The sequence below is a fragment of the Neolamprologus brichardi genome, chromosome 3, assembly GCF_056152115.1.
Source record: "Neolamprologus brichardi isolate AB-2024 chromosome 3, ASM5615211v1, whole genome shotgun sequence".
Taxonomy (NCBI): domain Eukaryota; kingdom Metazoa; phylum Chordata; class Actinopteri; order Cichliformes; family Cichlidae; genus Neolamprologus; species Neolamprologus brichardi.
Window position 1 is genome coordinate 36,970,688 of NC_142106.1, and position 21,653 is coordinate 36,992,340.

At 41.1% G+C, this 21,653-nt stretch overlaps 2 protein-coding genes across 4 annotated transcripts in view; one reads left to right on the plus strand and one right to left on the minus strand.

The window, feature by feature from the left end:
- The first annotated feature begins 2,387 nt into the window (after window positions 1-2,387).
- On the plus strand, window positions 2,388-10,263 carry LOC102787308 (uncharacterized). The gene is made up of 15 exons (XM_087838331.1): window positions 2,388-2,594; window positions 2,675-2,755; window positions 2,843-2,911; window positions 2,989-3,156; window positions 3,353-3,520; window positions 4,062-4,125; window positions 4,253-4,343; window positions 4,434-4,575; window positions 5,253-5,357; window positions 5,595-5,694; window positions 5,858-6,113; window positions 7,967-8,041; window positions 8,171-8,273; window positions 8,876-8,991; window positions 9,365-10,263. The coding sequence occupies exons 1-14, from the start codon at window positions 2,388-2,390 to the stop codon at window positions 8,981-8,983; spliced, it is 1,737 nt and encodes a 578-aa protein (XP_087694457.1). The 3' UTR covers window positions 8,984-8,991; window positions 9,365-10,263.
- LOC102787026 (zeta-sarcoglycan-like) overlaps window positions 9,740-21,653 on the minus strand; it is a 59,451-nt gene continuing 47,537 nt past the window's right edge. Inside the window, exons 7-10 of one of the 3 annotated variants that reach the window (XM_035914547.2) lie at window positions 18,928-19,051; window positions 15,168-15,741; window positions 13,567-13,622; window positions 9,740-11,239 (exon numbers count right to left, since the gene is read on the minus strand). In XM_035914547.2, coding sequence (XP_035770440.2) covers window positions 15,550-15,741; window positions 18,928-19,051 — 316 coding nt within the window. In that variant the 3' untranslated portion in view covers window positions 9,740-11,239; window positions 13,567-13,622; window positions 15,168-15,549. Of the gene's footprint in view, window positions 11,240-13,566; window positions 15,742-18,927; window positions 19,052-21,653 lie in introns of all 3 variants that reach the window. The other 2 variants (XM_006806270.3, XM_035914546.2) reach the window with 2 other exon arrangements.

The following is a 21,653-nucleotide window of genomic DNA, read 5'->3' on the forward strand; positions in this document are numbered from 1 at the left end:
GAGTGAGTTTGGTGTCGAAAAACTTGACTGGCCTGCACAAAGTCCTGACCTCAACCAGAGAACACTGTTAGCATGAATAAAACAGGAGACCTTCTCATGTAAACCCTACTTTGCACTTTTGGAAGAATGGTTTAAAAAAAAAAAAAAATCCTATAAACACACCCCTGAACCTTGGGGAAAGCCTCTCCGCGAGATCTGGAAGCTGTAAGTGGATCAACATCATATTAAACCTAAAGATGGCCGCTGAAGTTCATATGCGTGTGATGGCAGACGAACCAATGCTTTTGCCAATCCAGTGTCTACGGTGCGTACTTGGCTATATTGTTATAATGATATAACATGTACAACACAGTCTAATGCTGTTAATTCCTAAATTCCTCCACTAGTAGCACACATACCAAAGTAGGCTTTACAGAGCTATCAGACACATCTGCTGGTTCAAGGACTGAAACAGACCCACTACATTTACATTTTTATTGCAAATAAACAACAAATGGTCATCCGTGTGTCCGGGAAAGGGGCAGGAAGACGGCGCGCATGCGTTCAATAAAAGCAAGTCCCGCCCGCGCACTCGTGTGCGTTCACGCGATGTTGAAAGGGATCGAGAGGGAGCGCACCAGTATGTCGGCAGCAAAAGTTAGAGGCTGCTAACATTAGCATTAGTAATGAAACTTAGGGTGACAATAACTGCGTTGTGAGAGTGTGTAAAGCCGTGACAGGACTTATATTAGTAAACATGGAGATTTATAGAGACGAGGAGGGTAAGAAAGCGCTCTTTGTGTCTTTTAAAAAGTTGTTGGCTAACGTGGCTACGAAGCTAGCTCGCTTGAAGGAGTCATGTTTGTGTTGAGAGGAGCCAAAGTCTGGTTATTGAAACGACTGTATTTATATTGCTCTTTGTTCTTTTGTTTGCTTTTGCAGAGATTCCGGATCCTCATATGTTCGTAAGTACGCTCTCTTCCTTAAAGTTTACGCGCGCGTTAGCTTACGCTTTGTGGAAAAGCTCCCCGCGTGTTGGCTCTTACTTCGTGGGGGAAATTTATGGGTCTGGGGACCGGAAAGGTGTTAAGATAATCAGTGGGTTCCTCGCAGGTTTGCCGTAAAAGCAGCACAGTCTGATTTGCTGAATGGAAACATGTAAACACTGCGCCGTGTCACTTCCTGTACATATCCTGTATTCACAGAAACGCTGTACATGCACAGCTGCTTCTTACGGAAATCTAAACACAGCTTTACCAGTGAGCAGGATGTCTGTGAAATGGTTTAGAATACAGTGATATTAGTAATCAGTCTACAAGGAATTGCAAACCATGCTTTACTTTTTTGCGTGACAGTGAGGCGGATATTTGACGTAATAATCTCGTATTGTACGTGCAAAGTGGTCTTAAGTGGACATTTCTGCTCCGAATATAATATATTGACTCCATAACAAACCTAAGCCAGTCCGTGGATTATTCTAAGGAAAAGTGCCGTCTTCGTATCTGTTGGGTTAGTGACATTTCCTCATTAAGTGGCATGTTGTTGCCCCTTTTCCTCCCACGTGTATAATCTGCCTGTGGGTTTCCTTTTTCTGCCGCGGAACTCAAGATGTACAGATTAGCACATCAAAAGTTGACTGAACAGGAAAAGCTGCTCCACAAACAACTCCAGTGGATCAGATAACTGCACAGCTGATTATGTAACGCTTGACATTTATTTTTGTGCCAGGCAAACTTTGCTCCACTGTAATTTATTGGTGCTGTTAAAGTGCAGAGAAAAGACTTTATAGCTTTGTTTAATCACACCAACCTTCTATTTGCATTTGTGCTCAACATTACAGCTCTTATAGTGATTCTTCTAGAAGTCTGACTAAAATATAGTATTCACTATGAGAATATGCTCCACATCCCTAAATTAGATGCAGGCTGCTTTGTTGTTGCATTTACGTGTATTTATTATAGTGCAAGACCAGAGAAAGGGGCTTGCCTGCTGATACAGTGACTCAGAGCTTCTGGATAAAGGAAAGTGAAACTCTTGGACGTGGTGCTTTTCAGTGCCAGCATTCTTACTGGAGCTCAGAGGCATGCTGAGTACTGGCAGTGGTGCAGTTTTTCAGCAGCTGTGGGAATACTCCACACTTATCATACTGGGATCCAGATGTAGGTGGAATGTGGGTAAGAATTCAAGGCTGGAGAGGCTGCGAGCGAGGGCTGTACGTGACTGTTTGTGAATACTTTTCAAATCTCTTTGTCTCTCTCCCCCTCCTGTTTAGAGAACTGTTTTAGGGATGTTTGAAGGACGTCCTCATATGCAAAGAATAATAAGATGTGGCCTTCTTGGTAAGGAGATATTGTGCAACATGTCTGCTGTGCACATTTGAGTGTGTCGGTCTTTATTTGTGTGACTGTATGAAACTTGTTATTGTTCCTACAGGTATTGACTACGATGACGATCTAGACGACCCAGGCAATGATGATTATGTTAGTTGGAGTCATGATTTCCATAGATACCCTGCAAACCGCCTGAGGTCATCCAGCGCTGTATATCAGCCTGTATACTCTTCAGCCCGTAATTCTTCTTGCCCGTCCCCTGTAAGATTTCAGACAAAGGAGCGCGTAAGTGTTTAGTTTTACCGTTTTCTTTTTGATGCGAAGTTGTGCTGCAGACTCTAAATGATTCAAATCTGCTTCTTTAGGATGCTGAGAGAAAAGCCAGATTATTAGAAGAATCTAAAAAAATGAAAGACAAAGCTGAGAAGAAGCGGCTTAAGAAACGGGTAAATCCTGCTTTCTTGAATATGAAGTGATTGGTAATAAATGTCAGCTCGTGTGAGTAATGTTCACTGCGTGTGTTTGTTGATCAGAAACAGAAGGAAAGGAAACGTCTCGAGAAGCTGGAGAAGGACAAGCTGAACCCTGAAAAAAACGAGGAGGTGATGATTGTTTTATGCAACACGTTTTGAAAAAAGAAACAGTCCTCTTATTTCAACTTGTCTTCTGTGCTTTACAGGGAAAAGATGATGCAGAGGAGGGTAAAGCCGTTAATGATGAACACAAAGCCAATAACAATACTAGTGTTAAACCGCAGGCCTCAGCCAAAGATACAGACAGCAGTGACAGTAGCGACGTTTCCAGTGATGAAGACTGCAACTCCAAGAACGACTCAGGCGACTCAGAGGTAGCACTTTTAAGAGTGGATATCATTCTCAAAATGAACCACTGATTGATGCCTGATGGTGTAAAATGCCATTAACCTGATACTGTTCTTTTAATCCAATTTACTGAATACAGGAAAATATGATCGCACAAGATTTGGCTGTATATTATGTCACTTTCTGTTCATCAATTACATTTTTTTCTCATCTCTTTTTAAGGAACTTGATATGACGAGTAGTTTTGTAAGAAAAGCTGCTCTTATAGCCATGCATAAACTGGAGCAGAAGCCTAAACTGGAGAAGAAGGAGAAAAAGAAGATGCCAGAAAAAGAAGAATACAAAACAGGCCCTGAAAAATCACATGAAGAACGGGAGGTTGCAAAGAAGGTGAAGAAGCTCGCATACAGATCAGATTGATACAGTGTTTCCTCTATACGAGTGAGTTAAGTAGGAGACGGAAACTACGTTTTTCCTCCTTCTTACTCGTGTGTGTTTGTACCCGTTTAGACGTCTTTGTTGGGACCAAAAATTGGAATTTTACTATATTTGTGTGGACCAACAGTCACTTGTGAGGACAGAAGTGCCTCTCCTCACGGGTTTGAAGGAATTTTTGAGACTCAAAATGTGGTTTTAGTGTCAGGGCTACATTTAGGTTATGGTTAGGTTTAGGCTAAGGGTTAGGTCAGCGACTAGGGAAAGCATTATGTCAATTAGATGTCCTCACTGAGATGTCAAAACAAAAATGTGTGGGTGTGTGAAACTCACCGCAGAGAAATGAAATGTGTGCACATCTGTTAGGTAAACATCTTAGATAAAACAGCAGTGATGAAGGAAACGCTGGAGAATGACCACAAAGCTGTGAAACCTGCTGTATTGTGTCTTTTGGTGCACGTTAAAGGTTGAAACTCTGTTCTTTCTGTCTACGCAGGACTCTGCTGCTCCCAGCGTTCCCTCCTTTGAAGACCATGTAAAAATAAGCACAGAGCTTGCCGGTAAGTTTCATCATTATTCATTCACATAAATTCTCAGTGAGGTGATTTGACTTTTAAAGAAAGCGTAAAATGAATATTTATCAGTGAGATTTCACATGAGATTTTCTTTTTTCTTTTTTTCCCCTAGTCATTGGAAATAAGCATGCGAGTGCTGGAGACTTTAATTTGGCTGTGAAGTATTTCACAGATGCAATTAAGCACAACCCAAAAGAGTTTAAGTAAGAACATGCCTGCTTACCTAACTTTAAGTAACAGCAGTGATTTAACTTGCACCACTAGCTTTAATGCCATCTTTGTGTCTGTCGCAGGCTATTTGGAAATCGGTCCTTCTGTTTTGAGAAGTTGCAAGAATACGAGAAGGCGTTAATGGATGCAGAGTTGTCGCTTGGCATATGTCCAGGTTGGGATAAAGGCCTGTATAGGAAGGGAAGAGCTCTGGCTGGTCTAAAGGTAAAGATAAAGCTTTTATCTAATCTTAACAACCCTCACATGTCATGTTTAATATGCTGTGTGTTTTTTGTTACAAAGCACTCTTTAACCAAAGTAGCAACACATTTTTCCAACCAATGAGAAACATTAAAAAGGGACATAAACTTGAGTGCTGGTCACAGGGAAGTTAGCTTAGTCTTAACTTGTTGATGCAGCTGCAGTCGGCTGTATAGCGGCACATGCTAGATGTGACCCGTCAGCGGTTGTAATGTTTACAGTTCAGGTTACAGTGACTTTGACAATGTCGCCTTGTCAATCTGAGAATGTGACGGAAAGAGACCGCGTGCCACTGATTGGCCAGTCAGTCACGTCACTTGATGAGTCATGAGAGCGCCAGTTCTGAAACCTGTCAACGAGGGAAATGGCTCCACAAAGTCTGTTAAAAAGCCGTATACTATCGCCTCACATACAGATGACATCAGCCGTGTTGCTATAACAACCCCACACACATTGAGGTGATCCTCAACTGTAACAGGGAGCAACTGAAACAGTCGAGTCGAGTAGATACTATTGAGAAAGAAGCATTAGACTTTTTCTGACTCAGTGTTCTGATTAATTAGGCCAATTAGTGAAGCAACAAAATGATCTGAACCCAGGTTTACTCTGAATTGAAGTTCTTGCTGTCCGTAATGTTTCAGAGGTATGAGGAAGCTGCCCTGGCCTTCACGGAAGTTCTCAAACTGGACAGTTCGTGTGCAGAAGCTGCGCAGGAGCTGATGCGTGTGCAGATAACACAGCTAATGGTATGTAGCAGCTGCGCTTAGTGGTGCAGTCACGTCAGGAGTCAAAAGTAGTGCTACACTACATGCATGTAACTACATTGTGTACTTGAATCCAACCAGAAACAGTGCTAACATGTTCATAGTTGAGATGAGAAAAACCGCCTGCAGCTCGAGGTTTCAGCTGTGAGGGAAAGTTGGGAAAATGAAGACTTAGCCTTTATTGAATGTGCTTCTTAACTTGTTTCTATTTTCCTTCAGGAGTTCGGTTTTACTCGAGAGCAGAGCTCAAATGCTTTAATAATTCATGGGACGGTTAAAAAATCACTAGAAGTGCTGTCTAAGTTAAACGATCGACCAGGTGAGTTTCTCACTCCACCGCAGTTGTGGAAATAAGTCTTTTGTTCTTGTAGCTCACCTGTGTATTATCCACAGAGAGTATCACTTATATATTAGGCTCAAACTGACGAAGTGTGTTTAACTGTGTATTTTTATCCAGTTTAATTGCTGATCTTTGTGTGCAGGAGCTCTTCTGAACGGCTCTCTCCCACCTGTTCAAGTAGCAAATGTCACTGGAGTGTCTCCAATCCTTTCAGCCAACACAATCGCTGCACCTGCTGCCGCTGTGCGTCCTCCTGCTCAGTCCAAGGATGCGCTGAAAAAAACACTTATGAACAAACCTTTGGGCGCAGTCCAGAATACATCTGCTGCTCAGAGTCAATCAAAGCCTATTCTTACTCAGCCCATGAAGGCCAGCAATGGCGTTAATCGACCACCACTGTGAGTACTGATTCACTCTCACCGCAGGGTGCTTATGTGGAAGGTTGAGATGTTGGATTTTTAACACGATAATGTTTATAGTGGAAATTGAAGTTTCTCACGAAGGATCTTTTGAAGTGATGGTGGGAAAAAAAAATCCAGACTGGACTCTTGGCTTAAAGTTCTCATAATACATTAGTTTAGATTTCACAACAGATTAATTCTTGGAGTAAATGTAGTCTAATATAACTGTGCAGAAGTAACAATGTGGGATTGAGGTTGTACACCAGGAGCCCTTTAATTTCTCTGCTTACTGTTCCTGTGCGGCACCACTAATGAAGCGAGAGAACACCGTAAGCCACTCACTCAGCTTGGATTTAGGGCTGCCACGATTAGTCGACTAGTCACGATTACGTCGACTATCAAAATCGTCGACGACCAATTTAATAGTCGACGCGTCGTTTGAGGCTTTGTAAGATCACAAAAGACGCAGGAATAAGTAGTAGGATTTAAGAGTGTAATAACGGACTGAAACAGAAGATGGCAGCACTGCATGTACAAGGATGCCACCTGCCGTTAAACCCCGAAGAAGTAGAAGAAGCTGTCCCAGAATTCATAGCGCAACCCAGCTTAGTTTCCAACAATGGCGGCAGCTAGTTAGTTTTAATATTACTCTTATTACTCTTTCTCGGTCACAAAATAAACGTTTAACGTATTTTCAGGCGAGAATGTAGCTGTGTAAACCTCAAATATCTGCTCAGTTTATCAAGACACCACATATTTTCAAAAGCGCTCCGACGTTTTTGGAGACGTCTGTTACCCACTAGCTCGATAGCTAGCCGGGGGCAAGGCTCACTAGAGCCGTGAGAACACCGGACTCCCGGCACATTGTTTTCAAAGACTGCGGTCTTTTGCTACTCAGGTTAAACATGATATATAAGTCACTTGATAACTTAAAATGTTATTGTTTGGCTTTTTTTAGTATTTTATTTGTTCCTGAGTAAATCGGTTCGGCTGAGATTAAAGTTATAGTTTTTACACAGCTGAATAAACGTCAAGCAGACAGCTGATTATCAGAAGTGTGAGATGCTCGAGAATATACTCCGGTGTCCTGTTATATTTTAGATAGCAAGGAGCAGATGGCTGAGTTTATTAACCTCCAACAAAACAATCTGCAGATTTCATTAAAATTTAATAAACTATCATCTTGTCTTTATTTTTAGTTAGCACATACCTTACACTTAAAGCTGTAAGCTAATGATAGTTATATAAGAGCAGATGCTGCTGGTGCAATAAGCTGTACGCTGTACGTCCAATGGATGATGATCTGATTAGTCAACTAATCGCAAAAATAATCTGACTAGTCGACTATCAAAATAATCGTTTGTGGCAGCCCTACTTGGATTGAATCTATGCCTAAAAAAACAAAAGCGGAGTTTGATATTTTAGCTCAGAAATGGCCCTTTGTGTTACTATTGCTGATTTACTGGTTTCCACTTGGATAATAATGACCTCAAATGGCACAGCCTCACAAACTTCATAACCACAATTTCATCCACAGCTAGTGTAAACAGGTGGATTGATTACATGAAGCAGAAGCAGCGTGAGGTTAATAATAAAACAGATTCTCGATCTGTTTTTGTAATTGCGAAATTTAATTAGTCAACAGACAAGGTACTTTATTGGTATTCTTTCACCTTTAATTAGACGGTGTATCCCAGGAAATCATTAGAGCAGAAAATCATTAGGCGCTTTTTTTTTTTTTTTTTAAACTGTTTACTGTGCATATTATAAATGATTGTGTAGCTATCCCCAAAACAGACTTTGTGGATAGGTCGTATATTGTTTTTTTAAATGGTGTCTTCTTTCAACAGGGAGCTGTTTCCAGTTTGGGTGGGAAACCTGAATTTCCCAGTAACTGACTCCATGCTTGCAAACCTGTTTAACAAGTAAGAGCCTGTAGTGGAGTTCTAGGGTTTGTTATGTAATAAAAGTAAACAGCTCTGCATTGCTGTAGTGTAGTGAGACACTTTTTATGGTAACTTTGTTTTGTTTTTTTACACACTCCTGTCCTGCAGGGTCGGGGTCGTCTACAGCGTCAAGGTTTTGACTGCCAAACGATGTGCCTTTGTTAACTATACAAAACAAGAACATTGTGATGAAGCAATCCGACGTTTTCATGTAAGTGCATCCTTTATTGTGGTACTGTGTCGTAATTCCGTAGTACTGTTTGTGAAGTTGCAGAGAGGCAGACGCTGTTGTAATTTGCAGGATGGCTCTCTGGCAGAAATCCAGGATGCGGGGCCGCTTTAGATTCTTTAATGTATCATTAAATTTTAACTCCCCGAGACACCGAAGCTACAAAAGCCCTTGAATTTATGAAATGAGTTTTAATTTGTCATTTATCTATTCAACTAAATATGAATAAAAAAAGAGGCCCACATTGGTGAATAAAAATTCAGACTGCAGGCAAAGAAGTGCATCAATCTCCAGGGTCAGAAATCTGCCCTGCTTCAAGCCCTGAATTTTGCATTTTAGGGGGTTCATCTTTATGTGTGCCCCCTTTCCTAATCTCCTTGGGCCAGTTTTTTCTACACTTGTGTCTGTCTAGTTTTTGTTTGAGTCTTCTGAAACTGTCTGGATCATGCTGTGAATGCGTTGTTGACGTGTAACCCTTATCACACAGTCACGGTCACACGTCTCTCTGTGATTTTGGTGAATACTTTATCACATGTCCAGGTTACTCCTCCACCCACTAAACTAGTATTGTGTTCACTCATCAGGGCTCTGAGCTGAATCACAACAAGCTTGCTGTCAGGTATCCGGACAGGATTCCTGCAGGCTTGGGTATTTCCAGATCTGCCCTGAGAGCTGATGACCTGCCAGATTAGAACGTGAGGTGAGTCCTTTCATACCAGACTTCACAGCTCTGACTATGCTGCCTCCTGCACGCTCTACCCGGGCAGCTCTCTCGCCTGAACCAAACCGAATACTTTAAGTAGTGAGAGAGCGTCAGTCTGATTACTGGAAGTGTCCTGCTGAAAGGTACATAAGAAAAAGGACACCTGGGGACACCATCCTGCCAGGATGAGACTTTGTGTGAAAATGGGCCAAGAGTTTAAAGGAATAGTTCAAAACTTTATTCCCTGCCATAAAGGAGCAAGCTATTTAATTATCCAACACATAAATAGCAGGATTATAATGTGATTATGTGTTTAAACTGCTAAGTTTAAGTGACTCATACCTAAAATGTAGTTTTGTTTTTATTGCAGGCATAACGAGAACAGCCAAAGGACAGTACGTCCTTAGAAACTCATCCCCGACCACAGAGGGGACTACTGAATGAAGACCCAGCTGCTACTTGGCCTGAATGTTGTTTTCAATAAATACTTCTTGTCCAATACAGACTAATCAACAGTATCTACAGGTTCTCCTGTTGTAATAGCTTTATGTAAAATTACCTGGTAAGTTATGTCTGAAAATATCGTGTTATTGCAAGGTGATAAATCCAGATGTTAACAAAAGCTTCATGTTGCCAAAATTTTCAGTCTGACAATTACATGGAAGGGTTGGGTATGTATTTTAAATGTTAGTATTCAGAAAAAAAAACAGTATAATTTACATATTTGTTTATTTAAAGTCTGCGGATTAGTCTAAGACTGCAGAGCAGGCTTACAGCTAAGCACGCCAGTCTGTTTCAGTAAACAAGTAAATTTGAGTGTTAATTAAAAAGTTGTTCTGTGGACAATTTTTGAGTGATGCAAGTAACATTGGTCATCAAATACAGTATTACATTGGCTCTGAACATAATTTCTTTTAAACATGTTAAGCAGCAGGAATCCCTCAAGTTTTGTTTATGTCGAAATACTTAATATATAGAGCCTAAACATATGTTCAATTAAGGCCTGTGGTCAGCCGGTTTTCCAAAATTATCTGTAGTCATTATGGTCATCCAGAATTCTTATTATACATTTACTATAAGCTTAATACAGCTGTATAACACAAGCATTATGCTGTTTCATTGCTCCTAGTTTATTTTTACCTGAAACGTGTCTTAAATGAAAAACCTCAAGGGTTGAAATGCCATTGCACATTTTTTTAAAAATATATATAAGTCCTCAAATTGTGAAGGTTGTTCTTAATCCAACAATTAAAGTTTCTTTATACTCTGGATTCTTGCATCATCCTTTTCTTTTTCTTTTCTTTTTTTAAAGATATAAACTAACTTCATGGGGCATTGATGGACCTTTCTAGAGAACGCTTGTAGTGGGGTGTCCTGTTACAGATGTGATTGAAAGTGTAGAAGTGGACCAGATCTGTGTGAATCAGGTCTTGATCTCGACATGTAGGTGGTCAGTGATCAACAATAAAATAAATCATCTGCAAAGTGATCACATTTAGGGCTATTCCAGCTCCCCCCTACAGAAGGGCATTGTTTACACAAATCACACCATCTGCAATCCAAACAGGTGAAAATGAAACAGAAAAACATCTTGCTAAAAAGATTTACTTACAGCGGGTACAGACAAGAAAAACGGTGGAACACCAAAATCAGGGCAAAATGTCATTTTTCAAACTCATAAGTAGAGAAAACTAAAATGATGGAACAGATGGGCACAAAAGAGTCACAGCCGTCTTCTTCCAGTTGTTGCAGTACAGGGTTGTTGTTGTGCTGAAGCCTGTTGCTGTTGTCATTAGTTGAGAGGTAGGCTACACCTGCATACTTTTGAACTTTTGGGAGGAAGTCTCATGAGAGACCAACCCAGACACGGGGAGAGCATGCAAACTCATCAGCCAGTGGATTCAAACCCAAGACCTTGCTGTGAGGCAACAGTGCTAACCACCATGGTGATGGAGCACCCATTCACCCTGTTGGCTCATGTCTTTAACATTATGTCACGCTTTGGGGGTAAAGTCTTTGAACTTTTGTCATAATCAGCCTTAAACTTTTGTTTTGCTGTGAAGTCACCTGACGCTTTGACCAACATGATCAGTTCATCCCTGAACCTGAGTGAGTAAAAATGCCAAAATTGGATGGAGCCCATTCCAGGAGAAATCTTGGTAAATCAGAATATTGACATCCACGTTTCTGCCCAGGGTGTATCCCACTTGTGGTAGCTGGGATAGGCCCCAGCCCGCCCATGACCCTGATGAGGATAAGTAAAAGAAAATTGATGAAAACAATTACATCTGGATTGAAGACTAATTTATATTTTTCTTGAAAACCGCGCTGGTGCGTGGTCGTAGGTAAATGTCAAACTTGGAAAATGTGCACATAAGATGGAGCTCTTGATGAACATTTAGAGCAGGACTTCCTTAATTAAATATATGTGATCAGTGCATATGTCTACAATAAACTAAACCAAAAATAATTAGCTCTCAGTAAACTGTGGGAGTGGCTCTCGGGACATGTGCCCTTTGTGTTCAGGCAGTAATCCAGCTTTGAACAGGGAGCTGTAAATGTGAGACCTATATCAGCCAATAGATGGCAGCAAAATCAAACGCATTAAAATGTGAGCCAGAAGTAAACGGTGTTCCAGCCTTGAAAAAAATCCTGACAAATTATATTTTATAAATTCACCCTTATGGCACATGGAGTTAAAATCATGGACCACACACCTCCTTTGTAGCACCTGGAGCTACAGCAGCTTCAACATTTGCCATCATTAAACATGCTTTCTCCACTAAAACATTAATACACACCCACTCTAATAAACACCATGGTTTTGTGTTACTGACTTTTCTTTGCAGCCTCAATTTTGAGTCATTTTGTTACGTGGGTGACTGCAGGTATAGTGCTCTACAAATCTATCGCATCGTGCTACGAGCGTGCTTAATATTTTACTCAAAGACAGGAGTGAAACAGAAAGCTTGGCAAGATGCGTTCAACCTGTGAATAGAGAGCCACGTGCACGAAGAAGACGAAGAAAATGCTGGCATTTTAACAACATGGCATCTCATTGGCAAAAGCTCTGAACAGGTGTATGAATTGGACAGATCTGAACAGAAGCACAAACTGAGGATAAAATCTGAACTTTTTCTGGCTCGGCACGCCAAACAATCAAGCCTCCCCCTCCCTTTGGGATCAGAAACAAATATCCACACTGAGCTTCTTAACTGATATGCATATGAAGGTGTGAATCCAAAGCAGGGATACTCTCAGAGGTCTTAAGCATATGGTGCGTGTTTGAGTCAAATGAATGCTTCAGCATGATCACAAATGCAAAGAGGCCGTCTTTAGCCGGGAGCGAAAACACTCAACTCCCCAATGTGAACGGATTTCCTCTCACCTGTCACCCTACTCCCTTCATACGGGGTTTATGTATTCTTACAGGTGGAGGGGAGCGAGTTATTAGTTTGGAGATTTGATGCGACTTCTGAAGGGGCCTGCGGTGTTAATTGTGTGAATCGTCTAACTACCTGCTTGCCGCAGAGCCCCTCTTGAAAAGCGAGACTTTAAAATACAGCAGCCACAGAGTTCCTGCGACACCAATCGGGTTCCTTGATGGCAACTTTGGACCTAATTAGAGGCAGAAAACGTGTGAAGTGCACCCAGCCGTGAATGTACAGCAGCGGGCTCGATAATATCAGCTCTTAACCCTGCTCCTTAAACACTCTCCTCTGCCTCTTCTGTTCAGACTGCCTGTGGCAGAGAAAAAAAGGCTTTATAAAGAGAGAGAATTATGAAAAAGAGAGGTAGCGGCGTCTGTTAAAAGGCAGGTTTGAATCATTTCTGCTGCTTTTTCAGACTGCTGTTCATTCCTCTCCAGGCCACAGGCTGGAAAAGAAGGGCATTTTTTTTCCCTCCCCCCTTCACTGGATGTGTAATCGTAAGTACTCCAAAATCTTCCCTTTTTGTCTCTCAATTTATAAGAATAAAACTCTAGGCTGGCTCCGATTAACTGGGTGGGGTTTGGAAAATGAGCGTATCAACCTGCAGCGCCGTTATGCATTTTTCTGGGTGTAATTCGTCCAATCTATAGAGGCTTTGCACCATGACATCACCCTATAACACAAGCCCCTATAGTCTCTCATGCAGAGTGGAAAATGCACAAACCTTCTGCAAGAAAATGTGGCTCAAATGTTAAAGAGCTGCGATGCAACAGACAGCACAAATGTATTCAGAAAGAATTCTGATACTCGCAGAGAAGCTAAAGGATCACAGCTATAAAAGTACCGGTGGATAACATGTTGTGTCTTTCTCTGGCTTTTCGTTTTCTTCAGCCAGAGATATTTCACATGAGAAAAGAGAACCTAAATACACTCTGCAAATCATTTACTGACCTTAAATAAACAGGTATGTTTAAATTAAATGTAATAATATGATTTAGGTTTACGTCTGTCACATGTCATTGCTAAACGTGCACCATACACCCTGTGGGACAAAGCTGCAGCGGCCACACAGATGACACGTGCACGGCAACTTAAAGGGTTAGTTTGGAGTTTTGTAAGTGTGGTAGTACTTGAGTATTACCTACAGCATCCACCAGTATGAAGGAGGAGACTGGAGTACCAGCTGAGCCCTGAGACCTAAAAAGAAAGAAACAAGATAGTGAATATCAGTTAAGGTGAACAGCATGCGTTATATAAAATACCTTGAGATGACTATTAAATACATTTCCATCCATCCACGTTCTTAAACACTTGTTTAATTTAAGGTCGCAGGAAGCTGGAGACTATCCCAGCTGTCATAGCAGGAAAGGTGGGGCACGCCTTGAGCAGGTCACCAGTTTGTCTTAGAGGGCAAACACACAGAGAGACACACAACCATCCACACTCACGTCTACAGCAAATTTAGAATTACTAAGTCACCCAACGTGCATTTGTCTGGAGTTTAGTTTAGACTAATCGCAGCTTTGACGGTACGCGACTTTGCTTGTTTGTCAACTTTGCCACTAATTTCAGCTTTTGTGAGGCTTAATCTGAAGATGGTCTGTGCGTTCTTTGGTGCTGACTTGGGGAAAATAACAAACGTGCCCGGTGTATTAAATGCTTTAACAAAATTCAGTATAGCAGAAACTGACTTAATAGGGTGCTTTGAAATAGTCTCAAGTTATCCAACCACACCTAATTTTTTTGTGAGGTACGACTTAAATGCACTTTCAACTTCTGCCCTACTGGTGGCGCTGTAGTACTCGAGAATCGGGGGACTTTCCCCTGTCATTGAACAAATGTCAAAGAAACACTTACCACAAGGTCCACTGACCTGCTGTTCTGGAGCGTTTGATCACATGATGTTCATTCTTTATAGTTTAAGTTATCCTTGATTCAGCTAAACTTAATTTTCAACGCAATGAATATCACATAATATGTGATATACGCTCCAAACGGGTACTCTCAATGAGACGGTCTTCCAGCTAAAGTTGCAGTGCATCATGTCATAGTTATCTTAGAGAGCGAAGTCTTTGAAAATCTGTCCACCTGAACCTCGGGGAATAGTTAAATGTCAAGAACGATGAGTGCCACACAGAAACAAGTTTAATACACAACCTCTGACAGAGTAGAAAACAAACACACACCTATTGAGATCATTCAAAAACAAAAACAATCAAAATTTTTTATAGACTGCATATAAAACATGGAAATAACTTTGCAATGTGGATAAACCTGCATTTTTTTTAATGACCAGCAGAGGGCGACTCATCTTGTTGCGAAAGAAGCTCGACTGTATGAGAAAATGATCCTACTTCTCTCTTCATGAACACAATAAACCATTTTCTGTCATGTTTTGGGCTCAATCAGTATTTTCAGGGCTACTTTAACAAAGGTCACCATCGGTGCCATCATGGACAAACTGGGTAATGCATGTAGTTAGCAAGTTTTTCATGTATGTTTGTGCAGTGTTGCTCAGTTTGTTAGATCTAACAAAGATGTGCCCATCAAAAAGCTACACTCAAGGCTTCACACACCTGTTAGCGGCTTTGCAGTGATTATGTCCATCTTTTATATTCAGTCTATGGGATTTTTAGAGGAAAAAACATCATTGTGCTTACTCCACTTTCTACCATTACAGCTAATGTCTGACTCCAGCTGCACAGACAGTTTTAGAATGAAGCCATTTAAAGCTGAAGGCACCTGTGTTTCATCCATCCCCGCCTCTCCTCTTCTTCCTTATCATAAAAACAGTCACTGCCTGCCAGCACTCAACCTGGAGTAGAAAAATAAAAGTCGTGTCCTCTGAATCTAATAAGGAGATGGAGGCTCTCCTCTCCGTGTGGGATATTCCTGATTTCAGAGAGCCGCTGCGACTTCCACTGGTGGAAGAGTCCTGACCTCCTTCAACGCACTGCAGGTAGCAACCTGGATGCTTCTGTGCTGACCTGACCGCAGCCTCTCTTACCAGCTCCATCTCAGTGTCCCACTCTGTCATTTGTACCATCGGAGAGACCCATCCCGCTCTCTGCAGCTCCAGAGCAGATGTTCTAACTGTCTCCGCTCAACCGCCGCTGCTCCCAGGTCAGCTCCAGAGGCAGATGTTGCTCATGGCCTGGCAGGTGGAGCTGCTCTCTGCGGGAGAGAGGTAGATCTTGCCACTGGGACAAACGCACACCTCGTACACGGTCTGCTCCTGCGAGGCCTGCCTGGGCGACGCTGTGTAGGTGCCAAGCGGGAGGCCTCCAAACTGAACGGCGTTGGCATCTAAAAGTATCTGGAAGGACACAACGTTGGAGACAAGCTGGAAGTCATTCAAATAACACTGTCAGGGGTGTCCTGGAGTGATATAGTACCAACTGGAACTGATAAATGACTGTGGCACTATCAGTAAATACCGTGGCAGGTGGAGTGAGATACAGCAGTCTTGATCTGATGAGTTAGATCAGCAGTGAAGGTGGATTTGGCTTGGAACATTAAATTGGTCTCTCTCTTTTTTGTTTTTTTGGCCACACTAGTGGCTCAAGGGAGCCGAGTGTCAGTTGGTGGGTCGCTGCTTTGGTTCAGACTGAAATGGCTCAACAACTATTAAACAGACTGCCAAGATTTCCCAATTAGTGACTGACAATTCTCTAAGCAACCATTATTAGAACTCTGGAGATCTGTTTCCACCCACCACCAGGCTCAAATGTTAAAAAGAAAAACAGAAAAGTAAAACGACTTCATTTCCACCATATCCACAAGCTCAAAGCAACTGGACAAACTCATAAATATAAGGATTGTGTTGTGACTTTGTTGCAGACTGTTTGCAGTCAGTTACCACCTGCAGTCTGAAAGCAATGACATCACTAAACGCGCTGCCAGGCCTTTACTGCAGCTGCCTTTTGTCTCAGCGTTCGTGGCTCAGTTTTTGTCTCAGATAAGTGAACAGCTGGCTCGGTTGGGTTAAAAAAAAAATCAAGCAAGTGACTCATCGATTTAAGAGCATTAAATATCCTTTGTCTTCTGAAGCTCTTGGGTTGTTTTGGGATGTTTCAAGTCACTGTTCATTTGCACCGTAAAAAGCCGTCCTGTTCGTTTTACAGCACTTGGCTGAATCTGAGCAGGAAGTAGAGCCACGGCCCAGAATTTAGCCTGCTTCTTTTATCAGCATTCACAACAAGAGACTACAAAAACCCAGCCAAGGCTGATCATTTCCTCCGCACCATGCACGAGTTCCTGGATCCAGAAGGATATCTGAATTTAGACTAGTTTGTAAAATGACAAATTTGAAATAAATAAGTTGAGCCAAGCCCAGGCTCTGGCCAAATATTCATGCAAATCATCTTCAACTTTTTGAGTCATCCGGCTAACAAACAGACTAAATAAACAAACCACATAACCTCCTTGCCGGAGCTAATTAATACTACAGACCTAGCTCCACAGGTAGCCGTACATGCAATCACAATGCATCCTCCATATTTGACAAGTAATAATGTTTGCTTTGGATAATTAGTCCTTGCTTTCCCTCTCTTTCCATCATCCAGGTAACAGGGGCAGAGGGTGCTGATACGCCAGAGTACTGCAATATTTTGAAAGATAATACTGTATTGATACAGACCCATCAAATATTGATACTTTATTATATGATCTGCAAAGACAATACTAACTTTTTAGCCCTAGAATAATAAAAGAAATTCCTTTAACAGTTCAACAGATGGTGATCTTGTGTTTTTTTTTCCCCAAGTGACATCGGCATACGGGAGGAAGTTTTTAAAACAGATGGCAGCATTTTAGAAAAAAAAGAAGTAAGTATGGACTTATGTTTGGATTTTTAAAAAAGGAAGGGACAAAGGAGGTGGATCTAATACATGGGAGTGTCATAAAATACTCTGGGAGAACTATGAACATTAGCTTGGCTGTTGCAAATTTTCGGTTATTCTCTATGTGTGACCTGGTCATAGTGATCTTTGCTAAATCTAATTTTCTACATTATAAAATTCTTCAAAATAAAATAAATTATTTGATTTTGCAGCACGTGGTCTCACACTGAAACTGAAAAGCTAATTAATTTACTAATTAATTAAAAGGGAGCTGCTGCACATCCACCTTTACCTGACATATTTACCTCAAACAAAAGCAAAAGATTCACACGACAAAACAAATGTCAGGTTCTTACATCACTTTTACGGTGTTTTTAAAAAGTCACCAGATGAGCCCTTTTCTCTTTTTTTCACTCGTCTCCATAATTTGATCTTGATCCTTTGCTCATACCGAGGCTCCTAGCTCGCGGTTGGCTCTGAGCTCTGAATAGCTTTAGCTTTGTTCGTGTTTCCTTTGCTAGTTTCATGAAAACGTTCATGTTTGTGAAGGTGAAATAGTATCTGGTTGGGTTTATTATTAGGGACGTTTTCGTGGTGGTCCACCATACAGTTTACTTTGGCAAACTTTCTGTCCTCACTGCTGGCTGCTGTTTCTGTGGATGTCTATGGCTATTTGTCTGCACTGCTATGCATTTGCCATGCATACATGAAACCGACTGGTTCATAATCAATCTCAGTCTCTACAAAACAACCAACACTGGGACCACTGACAAAACTACCTGCCAATTCAGAGCTAAGAAAATATTTATAGGTGCCTTTCAAGAAACTCAAGGACACCTAGCTGTACAACTATGTGGAGGACAAAAAGAAGCATTTTCCCCTCCCCAATCTCAAGGCACTGGAACCCAGGTGTGTGACACCTTTTGATGGATACAGCTGTACCCAGGCTCTACAGAGAGGTTAGGCATAAATGTGAGTACAGCAAATGGTTGCATTAACTTGAGACATCTGGACATTACATGCTGTGGATTCATATGTGGCTCATTATCTCACAGATGACTGGCTACTGCTGCTTAAAATACCTTTAATAGTACAGCAGCCCACACATTTGACTTCAGTCGCACACAATGTAGCACAAACAGCTCAGTCTGTCAGGTGCATGCAACATTTTTGATGGATTTTAATGACAGTGTTGGTCAGTCTGTCTGCTTTACAGTTCAATTTTGATGCAATAAAATGACAGAAATGCAAGAACTTTACAAAGTAGAAGAAAGAGATCCTGACCAAGTTTGGAAAAAAAAGGGAATAAATCGCAATATATGTTAATGTGATACTCAGCATATAGCAAAATGTTTAAAATCGCAATAATATCACATCAGGAGCATCATGACAGCAGTGTTCTTGACTTGAATAAATACTGCATTTGCATTTTTCATGCACTTGGAATCAACTCCAGACTTGTGAGTTCCTTAATTTATGATTAAAGAAACAATGAAAGAGATCTTTAAGTCTGTGAAAATGGAAAGACTATAAAAAAAGTATCTTATTTCCTCCTGTGTTAAAGCTAAAACTACTCAGTCACATTTGGTTGCTTCATATCACATGCCTTGTGGTAGAATATTTAAAACAAATATATAGATATAGAAATAAATGCTCCTCACCTCTCCTTCAGTGGACTCTAGCTGTAGATCCTTGCGACTGCTGACCTTCAGCGACCCTTCAGCGCTACTCACTTCCACCCCTCTGGGAGCCTCCATGGTCAGGGTTCGCGTGGGAGACTCGAGCCTGACAAAAAAAAAGAAAGAAAAAAAAAAAAGAAGCAGCTCAGTGATGCAGCAGATGAGCTCATTGATTTATTCTGCTTATACTTTCAGCATGTTTGCATTATTAAAACGTTGCCTTTCAGTTGGATTTAATAGCTAAGGATACAAAATTCAAGGTTACACTGATTGTTATTCAGTTCATATTTTATACATCTCTCCATGTTTAGGCCAGATTAATGACGTGAATCGTCTTTGTTTTCATAACAAATCCAAGGATTTCAAATTTGAGTCAAAATCTCTCACATTTAACAAGAAAGAAAGCGTACTGATATTTCTGTCTGAGTAAGTGTAGCTTGGGGTTTGCCGTACCAACTGCTTCCCTACCGGAGGAATATTAAAGCTGCTGTTCATGTTTAAATAGCTGCTTTCATTATTCCAAAGCAGTATGGCTGTCCTAAACAGCCCATAATTGTATCAGCTGATGTTGACCTTCAGCCACGCTGAGGCTAATGCAATTTGCATTTTCCTCCTGTGGACTATTTGTTTACACAGGGAAAGATAAGTGTGAGAGCCAATCAATGTGGAATTTGTTTTCATAACTCATAACCGTTTCAAATTGATTCCGCCCCCCCACGCGCACATCTCTCTCAAATCTGTTTTCAATGAATTTTAAATGGAAGACTTTAAGGAGCTGCCTTTAAATCGCTTAAATCTCCATACGCTCTGAAAGTGACACATATTTTGGATTATGCACTAGTGGAAATAAGGGTGCGAAGAAAGACGAGCAAACGAATTTCATCTGCATTTGAAAAGCCTGTCAGTAGATACAGTCTGAAGGGGGGAAAACGTGCCTTTGACCCGGGATTGTTTGTGCTCTAGACGTGAAGGACTAAAGAAGACGGAGTGGCTTTTCTTTTAATACCCATCTATTGTTTTCTCCATGAAAGCTGTTCAGTGAGCAGATACGCCACGCTTCAGCATACAGTGTTATGACATGTTTGTTTGTGTATTACGTTTTCCAATTCAATTTTAATCTCAAACCCTTCATGTTGTTGGTTTTGTGAATGCAAATAACGGCTTATTACAGAAAAAAGGCAAGAATGTAATTTTAAGTACTAATTTCAAATTTTTTATTGTGTAAAAACAAACAAACCCAAAACGAAAAAAAAACTCATTCATCTCCAGTGGCAGGACTCAAAATCCCATCTCTCCTCTCAAACCCTCCAATAATTATTTGTTAAGAGTCTGCTGATTCTCTATGGACAGGGCAGTCATTAAAAGATCCATTTAAAACACCGTCCACTGAGCCGTGCCGTAAGAAATCTGTGATATGTAATGCATGAGCCTGTGATATTTTCACTCCATTCAAAGCAGTTCTGTCATCACCCACTGAGCGCACACACACGCACACACACGGCAGAGCAGGCGCTTCTGCCAAAAGACAAAGTGCTCAATTTCCATGAGTGCTTGTTTCAGGCACAGTCCAGAAGAAAAAAAAGCATTAAATGAATTAAGTTAAAAATGTCTCTTCGGTTTTATAACCGTCTCAGACTCCTTCCATTATCATGTATGGCCTTTGTGAGGCTAACGCAGCAGCGTGAAGTCACACTTCACTCTGCCTGAGACTGACTGGTGTAACAAATAAATACATAAATAAATAAATAAATAAACCCAGCAATCACGACATATCAACTGGAATTCATCGATGGCTGCTCAAGACGTGCATTACATGTGTAACATTAGATTAATTTAAATCCAATATTCCTGATAACTGTATTAAATATAGTGAATGGAAAAGAGCCGTGTGTGAGTTTAATAAGTTCCACATGTTAAAAGGTTGATAGAGTTGCGCGACACTAACATTTGGGCCAGCATCAGCACTTGTGGTTTGAATTTTCTGGCATTGATAAAATGTTTAATTTCCTTTTTTTTTTGCTTTGCTGATGATAGAAAGGACCATTGTTTTTCTGAGGATTTTTTTTTGTGCGTGGGGGGGGGGTTGTTTTGTCTTCTAGTTTTGTTATTTTGTTTAATTTTGTGCTTTTTTGTGTTTGTGCTTTTAAATGCCAGGTTCTAATTTACCACAGTGGTTATCTGTTTTTTCTTAGTAAGCTGTGAATCATTGGAAGCTGTCGCTCAGGGGGTGCAGATGAAAATGGCCTTTAAGCTAAATCTAACACACTATACACTCGCTGGCCAATTTGTTAGGTAGACCTGTTCAGCTGCTTGTTAATGCAAATAATTAATCAGCAAGTCACATGGCAGCAAGCCAAAGCATTCAGGCATGTAGACATGATCTAGAGCAGGGGTGGGCAATCTCAGTCCACGAGGGCCGGTGTGCCTGCAGGTTTTAGATCTCACCTTGGGTCATCACACCTGAATCACATGATTAGTTCGTTACCAGGCCTCTGGAGAACTTCAGGACATGTTGAGGAGCTAATTTAGCCATTTAAATCAGCTGTGTTGGTTCGAGGACATCTAAAATCTGCAGGGACACCGGCCCTCGTGGACTGAGATTGCCCACCCCTGATCTAGAGTACCTGCTGAAGTTCAAACTGAGCACTAGAATGGGGAAGAAAGGTGATTGTTGCCCTGGCTTTATGTTTATGTTTTACGTTGTCCTG